Source organism: Alligator sinensis, unplaced genomic scaffold (assembly GCF_000455745.1).
Source record: "Alligator sinensis unplaced genomic scaffold, ASM45574v1 scaffold528_1, whole genome shotgun sequence".
Classification (NCBI taxonomy): domain Eukaryota; kingdom Metazoa; phylum Chordata; order Crocodylia; family Alligatoridae; genus Alligator; species Alligator sinensis.
Window position 1 is genome coordinate 5,628,676 of NW_005841846.1, and position 11,210 is coordinate 5,639,885.

An 11,210-nucleotide genomic window follows, 5' to 3' on the forward strand; every position below is an offset into this window, starting at 1 on the left:
GGCAGGGGTTGGGAGGAAGCTTCAGCCTGGCAGCTTCTGCCCAGTGCATGGAAATCCGCCTCAGCTCCTGGCTATCTTTCATCTGCTCCCCGCACGTGCCCACAGGGGCTGCTCATCGCACCAGGCGGGTGTAGAGGATGGAAAGTGACCAGCAGCTGGATACAGAGCTCCATGCGCTGGGCAGAACTGCTGGGTTCAAGCTTCCTGCCTGCCCACCTAAAGCGGTGTGTCAGGGGCAGGGGTGACACAGGGGCAGCTGGAGGCGAAAGAGACAGAACAGCCCCACTGGCCCCAGGTGTGCACATCTTCTGGTGTGGCTACGGCCAGCTGGGTGCTGCTTAGGTGACGGAGGGGTAGGGGGGGTGGCGGATACATGAGCCCCCGTGGCAGGCGGCTGCTAGGCTCCTTGCCTGCTGGCGGTTCTGAGTTGGCCTGGGCAGCTGCGGGCACAATTAACAAATCCCACATGGCCAGTCTGGCTGCTAAGGCACTTGACTTCAGCTGCAGTGGGACTGCCTCCGCGCTGCTGCCCAGCCAGCTACCACCTGTGCCAACAGGCCAGGCTGTCACGGAGCCACAGCTGGCTGGGAAGGGCCTTGCAACCCCCTGCAGCCCTTCCCACCCAGCTGTAGCTCCATAACAGCCTGGCCCAGCCTGGGAGCAGGGAGCCAGGAGCAATCCACCCGCACAGCTCTCACAGCCACAGCCTGCTGGGAAGGGACCAGCCCCCACAGCCCAGCCTGGGCCAGCCTCTCCACATCTGCCCTCAGCAGTGCCCGAAGGCCAGCCTGGCTCAGTCCTGCAGCCCCAGCCCCAGGCAAGCACCAAGTAGAGGGGAAAGCTGGGCAGACCCCAGCTGGGTTCCCTGTGCCCATGCCTGAGAGGAAAGACAGGGGAATTTAATCCCCCTCCCTGCCCCCCTTTGCCTGAGGCACTGGTTGGCCCATGTCTAGCCATGCCCCACCCCACTCGGGGACAAGTCTGGCAAGTGCTGCTTCCCCCCTCCCCACTCCAGGCACACCCTGGCTGGGGTCCCTGCAGGCCAGGCTGGGGGTTTAAACCTCTCCCCAATCATACTTAGCAGCCTGCCAGGGGGCCTGGCCACACCCCCCAGGTCAGCTTCTCTCCAGCCTTGCGGCTGCTGCAAAAGGGAAGGGGGGGCTCACTCTAGTGTTCTCCAGCTTTTATCCTGAGCCACTGCAAGCACGTGGCTGCATTTCTGGAATCAAAAGAGAATGTCTATTCACTTGCAAGTCAGTTCAATCGACACAGGTTAGATCAGGGGTGGGCAAAATGCGGCCCAGGGGCTGGATTTGGCCCACCAGGCCATCCTATCTATCCCGTGGGCCCCTAAAATTTTTTTAAAATTACTATTTATCTGCCCCAGGCTGCCTATCATGCGGCCCTCGATGGCTTGCCAAAACTCAGTAAGCGGCCCCCCGCTCAAAATAATTGCCCGCCCCTGGGCTAGACTAACCTGCAAAGACTGAATCAATTCAGGCTCGGGCTTTTTGAATGTCTGTCCCTAGCCCACTTGTTTCCAAGGCAGTGCAGGGTAAACTCCCACCAGTGAAGCCCCTGCCTCTAAACACCACTGAAGTCCCACATCTGTGGGCCAGATCAAATGGCTCTGCAGGCTAAAGGTTACCAACTATTGCAATTCCTATAGATATCAGACAAGATGACACAGAAATTCAGGACTTCAAGTAAAAAATAAGAACTAGTAAAAATGACATTTTAGGATACATTGTTTACATAGAGTCTAAATTTGGCACAAAAAAACAAAAACAAAAAACAAACCATCCCTGAACTTCACATGCAGAGCCCTGCCTATTCTTGGAAATTCACAATTTAAAAGAACATTAAGGGGGTGGGAAATAAAAATATCATTAATATTTTAATTCTGATTCATCATGGTACAGGGCAAGAGAGTTGATTTTTTTGCCTGGGCTATTAAATATTTATCATGACTATAGTACACGAGGGGAATACAATATATACAATTCAAAATGTATTCTGCTGGAAGTCACCATCTTTCTGTTTTGAAACAGAATTCAATATCCTACTGCTTCAAAGCACATAAAGAAAGATTCTCATAAATCACCACTGCTCAATATCAACACTGATTATACTACAGAGACCAAAGTTACATGCGCACACATGCATGGGTCACATGAACCAGCTCAAACCAAATATTTGGGGAGTAGATCTAATCTTAGAATTATCAGCCACAACCATTCCTTTAAGCCTTAAGAAACACCCTCCGAAACAGCTTCAAGGATGGAGAGAAAACTGCAAGCAACAACCTTTATCTCTGCCACCACTCAAGCCAAACAGCATGATAAAAATGACACCCCTGGTAATCAAAAGGCTTTGCCAAATTCCATTGAAGGATTTTTTTACATTTGCACAATAAAAGAAAATTATTTTAAAAACCTATATTGATGGTATCTTACCCCATTTAAAATTAAATACATTTATGGTACGGGAGCAGGAAAATGTTGAAGGGAGTGTGGCCAGTTGGGGGGATTCCACCACATCTGGTAGACATGTCCCAGAATTCCAGTTCTGGAAGAAGGTGGGAGATATAGTGAGGAAAATAACAGGGTGCTACTTATCAGATAACCCCTTAGTGCTCCTATCGAACCTTCCTGAGAACACTGCGACGTATAAGAGTCGTAAGGAACTGATCACTCATCTTTTAGTGGCTGCAAGAATTACAACAGCAAAAGCCTGGAAAAAATGTTGCAGGGGTGTAGGTTGTAGCCATGTTGGTCTAAGGACATAGGCAGACAAGGTTCCTTGAAAAAGTGTGACAACCTTAAAATCATTGACTGGTTTCAAAAAGTTCGGACACTTTTAGTAATGAAAAAGTTGCCCTATCAAGTCACTGTTTTGCAGGGGAGAAGGAACAAAGATACTTGGAAGTCTGCTGAACATTTTTGGAATTTGCTTAAAAAAAAAAAAATCTCCTGCCTCTAAACCAGAAAATACGGGAAACTTTTTTGAATAAAGAAGGAAAGTACATGCTCTATGAGCTAACACTTAAGACCAAATTTGGAATAAATTTAAAATTGAAAAGCAGAGATAAGAAGACAGTGAGATCTATATTATCTCTAGAGAAAAAAGGGGGGGGGGTTGAATTAATACATACAAATAAAGAAACATAAAAGATTAACATTGATGGAAATCTAAAGGAACTGTCAGAGACTGAAATGAAGGAAAGAAAAGAACAAAAATCCTGTGGACATAGACTTGGATTAAGGGAGCACTGTTGATGGGATGATAAATATCTGTCTTTATGCATATTTTAGGGAATTGGATGCATATTTAAATGTCAAATCTGTTATTTGGTAAGCTGGATTCATTAATAAAGTTAAAAATACATTGGCATTAGTTAGAATCTGCACTAAAGGTTTACACATTCAAATTGCATTTTTTCCTCGTTGAGGCAAAATATAACCCCCAGTATTGCATAAGGGTCTGTTTAACAGCTAACTATAGTACATAGGCAGGTCTACTAGACATTTATCATGAACACATTCAGTGATCTCTATCTAGGGCAATCTGATTCAGAACAGGGCAATAAGGTAAGATACAACTCTATTTAAAATAAACAAAACAAATAGAAGCCTTTAAAGTCCCTGAAATATTTATATTGCTCTGAGTAAAATCCAGCTATTTTATGACCAGCATTGCTTTTTCTGTGAAAGAAATTCAGCTAATTTTGGATTTTAGCCAGGCTGCGCTCAGGGCAGGTTGCAGTGCTGGGAGGGGGCTACAGCAGTATCAGAATTCGCTGTAGCTCCTCCAACCATGTCTCCCAGTGCTGCCGCTGCTTGCCCTGAACACAGTGTGGCCCAGCCCCCGCTGGGAACAGCCCAGTGCCAGCCCCAGCCCACAGCAGCAGCCTGCCCTCCCACGCGCAGCTCTGGGGGCACATGCCCCCGTGCCCTCCCAGGGGTGCACATAGCTGCAGGAGCTGCCCCCACGTGGCTCAGTCCTGCCCCCCACCCCTTAAAAACAAGAAAAAATATAAAGGGGTACATGAGCTGGAACTCCGAGAGAGAAGGGGTACACTTGTTTTAAAAAAGTTGAAAACCCCTGCTGTAAGCAAAGCATGCATTACAATGCAGACACTTACAGGAAATGATATTACTCTCTCTCTACTGCAACAGAGAAAGTTGTCTGTATTGTATGGCTATGACAAAAGCACAAGACTAGGCTATTAGTTAATTCACTCTTCACTTAATGAATACAGTATATTCCCTAAGTCTATTAAAAGAATTCAGATATCTTCAATATGCTTAAATAAAACAAGCAGTCTAAACACCATCAATAAATGTCTGTCCTTAAACTTCTTCACACATTATAAGAGGAGTAAAAAAAACAAATTTTTCTTCTACTGGCTGTTCTGTAAACAACTTAGTACCTGTAAGGGCTTCTAGGACAACCAGTTTCCTTTTAAGAAAGGTGTGAGCGAGAAGCTAATATTAGTTTTGTTTAAGGAAAGACAAGTGAAGAAAAATGGGATTGCTCACGTACACAGCTGTCTGCAGGATCTGTTCCACCACAACAGTAGTGTAATTAGGGTGGAATGAGGGGGGCATCCATCCTGGACTGTTGACTTAGAGGGGGCACCTATATGGCCTACTCCCACCCAGGAGTCTTTTCCATGGCAGGGACAACCCTACATAGCCCAGCCATAGGGAGCTGAGCAGGCACAACAGCTCTATGCCCTGTAATATATCTGTGGGGGACAGGGGCATGTTGGGCTTTGCCATGGGAGGTACAGCCCTGCACCAAGTGTATTACAAGGGGGAGTGAAGGGGGCACCAAGAGTGATCTCATGGATTCCATGTCACTTGGGCTGCTGTGCCAGTGTGTAGTGAGAGTGCTCTTCAGCTAAGCAGGAGCAGTAGCAGCTGCCACATGCATAGGCGCTGACTTTGGTTTTTGCCAGTGGATGGTTTTTGGGGGGTTTTTTGCACGTGTACTCGTGCCAAGCCCCCCACATGCTCAGAAGAAGTAGCGTGTTACTTGAACCCGGCTCACCCAATGTTTGTAAAGATGAGGCACTTTACTGGGGCTTTATTGGCACTTTTATCTAATAACTGACTGAATTAGCTTTAGCTAAAAGCCCCAAAAAGCCCCGCTGAAGTGCCCAATCTTTACAGACGCTGCAGAGCCAGGTTGAAGTAACACGCTGCTTCTCCTGGTGAAGCATGGGTTATTTGTTTTGTTTTTTAAATGTCTGTAAGAAGCCACAGAGTTCTAACATGTAAAACCAAAATGGCAATGGCTCATGGATGCTAAGCACTTGCTAATATTTTTCAGTGGGTGCCTGAGCCACAGAGCACAGTCAGCACCTATGGACACGAGTGCAGAGAGCAGGCACAGGTAAGAGTCCCCTTTCCCTCCTGCTCTCTGGTGGTCAGCATGAAATTGCCTTCCATTTCCCCATGCCTCTGCCCAGGGCACTAACATATTTTGGTATACCTCTACTTTCCTGGCTTTGAAATAGATAGAGACTGGACTGCCATTGCCCATGCTGCTTTTCTATAATCACATTTTAAGGGAAAAGGGAAAAAAACTCTTACTTCAGGCTTTACCTATATATTTTGCTACAACTGCAATTACAAAGATTTTACCATCTTCAGTGTGAATGGCCTCCCTGAAATTCTGTTGCACAGCCAAGTAGCAATTATTAAAATGATCTCATGAGCTTGAAAGGGACAGATAATGAAGCAAAATGCTAAGACATTTCAAAATTTCATTCTGACTATATATGATTCTTACCTTCTGGCTTGGAGGACCATCCCCCTCGTCAGGTGTACCATCGTCCTGCTGGTCATAAGCAGGACCCCCAAGAAGCCTTATTCTCTTCTCACATTGCTTCTTTGCCACAGTCAGCTGATTAATATACCTCTTCACATTGCGGGCCCTCAAGAGGTCAGCTTTCATGGCAGCAGTCTCTTTACCTTTAGTATCTATGGTACAGAGTAGGTAAATCAGAAATAATTCTTCACAACATAAAACTCCGGTTTACTAGCCTTTGATGCACATGGCATTCAACAACTTGTTGGGTATTTGAATTAAAAACAAAACAAAGCAACAACAATCCCTGCTTCAAAAACTGACTGGCGACTCCCTGGGTATACTCTCAGAAAGTTCCACTAACATAAAGGCTTGGGGATGAAACGCACTCAAGAGACAAAAAAAATTAATCAAGTATTGCTAGGGTAATGGAAGGTTGTTAAATGAAGAGTGGGTCATTGTGAGGGCGGGGGGCATTCAGCAGAATGCATTTTGTGCACCAGCATCAGAAAGGCACAGAGTACATTCAATCTATTTTTCCCTCCAACCCCAATTTCTTCCTAGTTCTTTAAATGCCTATTTAACAACAAAAAACAGATCAGAACTGATGCAGCAATGAGAATGATTCCTGGGTTATGCCCGATTGGGAACAATTCCTTTTCAGACATTCTGTTTGTTGTGTTTTGCTCAATCATACTTCTTGTTCACGCAGTTCAAGCTACTTGGCCTGAACTCTATTCAAGACCATTCAAGCCTGAATGCTCAGTTCTTGACCCAGTCAGACCTACTGGTTCATAACAGCGGACATGCAGGATATTGTGAGAGAAAGAGTTTGGGCCCATGGAGAGAGGTAACATGAGGTTTTATGGGGACTCCTCTTATTTAGTAGCAGGTATTTGTCACAGGAAAAAAAAGAAGAAAAATCAGGCTAATCAGTTAAATGGTCACATTGTGTTAAATAACGTGAATGTGTTTTTGTTTTTATCATCATATTCATCATTCCCATTTCTAACAATAACACCTTGAATCTGGAGATGCCAAATCACTTTGTTCATTTGTACATTTTATAATTTGGAGAAGGTATGGGCATATTGTACCTTATATCTTTTCTCCCATCTCCTATTTGCCCTTCTTACAAAAACAGCAACCTCTAACCAGGAGAGTTACCGAATAAAGTGATCTGTTGACTCTTAGACAGAGATTACATACCAGTGAAACTGATTTTTTAATGGTTAAAATAGCTTTATCTTATAGTTAATATCATCTCTGTAATTTACTATTTATATGGCACCCTAAGTATGTATGATACATTTCACATAAAACATAACACAAAGTCCCTGCGCTAGAGGTTTACCCCAGCGATACTCTCAACCCAGGGGCACTGCCAAATCCTTTGATGAGTGTCTTGAGGTAAGGGATGACAGGCTCAAACTTGTTTCTGCCTGGCCAAATCCCTCCCCCCCTCCGCCTGGGACCCTTTGCAAGGAGGTAAGCACTATAATATATAAATTAGTTTTTGAAATTGGGTGTCACTCAATTCACAAGAGTTATGGAGGAGTGCCTTGAGTTGAATGAGGGGTGCCTGGAGTCAGATGAGGTAGTGAACCACACTGGTTTACACTTACAAGTACACAGACTTTGCCTTTATACGAGGAGTGGGAACACAAAATAAAGGGAAATTATTGGGAAAATGTCTGTGCTTCTATTTTGTGTATGTATTGCACAAAGTATTCAGCGGTCGCATTCCTCTCAAATTGTCCTCTTAAATTAACTTCTTAGGACATTCAATATCACAGCTTGGAAATAGACTGTCAATGGACAGTGGCAGAATGGAGATGAATGGAAGCAAGTGGGAGGAAAAAAGCATTCTGCAGAACAGCAGCGTTCTTTGGAGGAGTAGGAATAAGGCACTGGTTTATGAAGAGGTGGAGTGAAGTTAAGAATGGGAAGTCATAAAAAAGACCATTACTTGAGAGACGGAGTAGTACCTGAGAGGGAGCAGTATAAGAGCTGTAGTGCTGGGAAGCTAATAGAAAGGTCTAAAAATAGTTACTTACTATTTAGGAATGTATCAACAGTGTTTAAAGGAGAAGTGAAAACTAGAATTAAAACAATGGGGGGAAATTGTTTGAAATAATTACCAATTATAGTCATTTGCATGAATCAAGTTAAGGAACATAGAAGGCAAGTGTGTATAATGAGCAGGTGTCCTTGAGCCAGTTGTATTGTTATAACCACACCTTCAGTTTGATGCAACTAGGCTAGGCCATGCCTTGCAGGAAACTGGTAAACATCTGCTAAGTGAGTCTCCATCAGACTGTTAGCAGTCCTGCTAAGGCTAAGCCTGACTGCCAGTTCCTGCCCTTAGTCCTGCCTGCTTGGATTCTGCTCCCACCATGACCTTGTCCTTGCCTAGCCTCAACCAGTAGCATAACCTAGGGAGGGAAGGGTGAGAAGGACACCACATGGTGGGGGGAAAGGGTGCAAAAGCAGCAGTTGCTGCTAATGCCTGTCCAGCAGTGCTACCAGAGGTGACCTAGCCCCATGTTCTGTCCTGTGCTGTAGAACTGCTTAGTTATGCTTTTGGCCTCAAATGTCTACTACCTTTCAGATCTGTGACTCTTGTGTACATCCACAGCTTGTTCTTTGTCCCTGAAAGTTGGGGTGCAGAGGAAGGAGGGGGAGGACTAATTTAGCTCCAACTATTGCTCCATACCACCCATAGCCCCCTCCCTGAGCGTTTACCTGAGAAACTCTGTGGCTTTGTATGAAAGGCTCTAAAAAAAACAGACGCTAAAATAGATACACCTCACAAAATTCTAGTAGGTCACAGTAAGCTGTGAAGCCCACAATATCATGTGCTGGTGATCTGTGCTTTTCTTTAGCCATAATACTTAGAGTAGCTGCTACAGATCTTTGGCAGGACAAGAAGAGGTGTTCTGCAGACACATCAGAGAAAGTGCCCAGTACTTAAAAAAACAAATCAGTTTTTCAGATGGAAGCATATCTGGAAACAGGGACCCTTTGTAGCTATTAAGTTTTACACAAAACGGAGAGTAAGCATTCTGTATTACAAAATACCCATCATCCCTCCTTACAAAAGGATCAAAGGAAGCAACTTAAAAATTTGCCCAGCATAAAGTGGACCAAAGGAAACAGGTTAAGGACATAAAAATATCAAGGGGTGGGAAAGGGTGCTCAAATATTTCAAGGACACCTCTTGAAAAAAGTTTTCCCACATCCCTGTTCCTGCGTGTGCACAATGTTTGTTAAAGCAGCAAAGCAAACTGGCTCCAAAAACTATTCTTTAGAAGCATGAAATGTGAAGACCAGAGACACTCCAAAATCAGGAGGGGAATATGCTAAGCAAAGCATATCTGTTGAATTATGGGGGGTTGCCAGTAACCTAAGGGACAGCTGGGAAGCCAGTCTGATATTGCAGGAAGGCAGTGAGCATAATGGAGCCAGTGGCTTCAAGAGAGACCTATCGTGCACACCCTTCTGGGAGCTACCTTCTCAGACAGGACTAGAGGATAGTAGCCCTAGAACCCCTCTTTGTCTACAGAAGTGTTTCCATATACCATATGGTATGGGGCTTCCCCCCCATACCAATTGGCATGGGAGAAAAGGGCCCTCATTTTATAATCACATACAAGGAAATCTCACTAAATAGAACAGGTTAGAAAATGAAAATTAGAAAATGTTAGGAGCAACAATGACGAGGCCATAAGGGAAATACAGAATGCCCGAGTGAGGGACTAACATAAGAGGGATGGGGGTGAGGAAGGGAACGCAACTAGGTTAAGTAAGTACAACGTTAGCCGTCTAAACCCAGGGGTGGGAGGGGGTGAGTTGAGCAAAAAAGTCACTCAGTCCATGGAGTCCTATCGCAGTAGTCCCTGCTGGGTGGAGTGGAGTGGCCCGTCGTTGGAAGTAGCTCTCAGAGTCCATCAGGTGCAGAGGGGGATTCAGACTATCCCCTTGGTGGTGGTCGATCTAGTGGGGTTGGTGTACTGGCGCTGGCCCATGATGTGTTTGACATAGATGTTGTGGGATCAGTGGATGGCATCAGACATCATGGGGCGCCGCATCAGTTTGGCGTAGCAGCAGGAGACGCAGCAGGCATGCAGGATGCTCTCGTCGCTGGGGTCACAAGCTCTGAGCACATCGATCATCGTGTCGTAGCTGCAGCTCTTCTGGATGTTGGCCAGTGAAGTGTACTTCTCCCGCTTGCGAGCCCAGGTGTCAGTGAAGGCTTGGTGCCAGTTCTCGAAGGGAATGGTCACATCCACGATCACAACCTTCTTGGCCTCCTTAGTGGTGATGATGATGATGACGACGACGACGACGACAACGTCAGGGCGCATCTGGCTCTCACAGATCGGGATGGCACGGTTCATGGAGATCTCCCTGCTGTGGCTGGGATGGCCTTTGCCAGGCGGTCCTGGACAGCGTTGTAGCAGAGCTGTCAGGCTCTGGTATGGGGCCTGCAGGTGTACAGTATGTGGGGGTGGGTCTCTGCCTTGTAGCCGCACGACCGGCACCTCTTGTCCCAGTGGCCATAGCAGATGTCCCAGTTAATTACGCTGCTGCCAAAATTACCATGCGTCAGCAATGGAAACCAAACATCAAGTTGATTAAATGCAGTCAACTCTAAGCATGACTATAAAACACATGGCCCACACTAGGCAAACATATTGATGGGAACCTTGTCTTTGTGTGTGCACGTCTGACACCTAAAAAACACAACAAAAAAACAGGTAGGTGTTCCCCCTGCAAGGAACTGGCACTGGGCCTAGAGGTACTGCAATACCACGCTGGCACCAGGAGGACCACAGCCAGCCTTGACACCCTTCCCTTGGTGCTAAAAATGCACCATTTCATCTTAGGCAAAAAGGCCAAGATGCTGATGGGAACCTACCACAAGGATTGGTCAGTGCAGCACATCTAAATAAGATATACGGTAGTGCTCATTAAGCACAGTACTCCTTCCTTACCACCAACTCTTTTTCAAGTCATGATGAACCACTACTTTGCATATATTCTGACTTCCTCCTCACTTCCACAGCTGAACTGTGCCTTTCTTTCTCTTCTCATTTCTGTGCGGGCCGCCTCCCAATCCCGTCCATGTCGCCATGTGTGAGCCGGGAGTGATATGCGGACCCGTCTTTGTGCATGCGGGCTGTGGCCAGCAGCCCGGGCACGCAGGGTCAGAAGAGACTGTGCGGCGGCAAGGCACGCACAGGCTAGAATTAGTCACAGAGGCGTAGTGGTTGATTCAAAGATTATTTACTTACACCCAAGATGGTCGCGGTGTAGGCTGGACAGTTTCCAGGTTCAGCTCCGCTTAAATCCTCGTTGGAGGACTACGACAAACTCGGTTCTTGGGCCCC

The 11,210-nt window shown here is 45.9% G+C and overlaps 1 protein-coding gene across 3 annotated transcripts in view; it reads right to left on the bottom strand.

The window, feature by feature from the left end:
* The window catches only part of SNX25 (sorting nexin 25), a 162,198-nt gene that overhangs the window by 66,471 nt on the left and 84,517 nt on the right, over positions 1 to 11,210 (bottom strand). For all 3 annotated transcript variants that reach the window (XM_014521684.2, XM_025208024.1, XM_025208029.1), the window contains exon 7: positions 5,800 to 5,990. In XM_014521684.2, the coding sequence (XP_014377170.1) occupies positions 5,800 to 5,990 (191 nt within the window). The remainder of the gene's footprint in view (positions 1 to 5,799; positions 5,991 to 11,210) is intronic.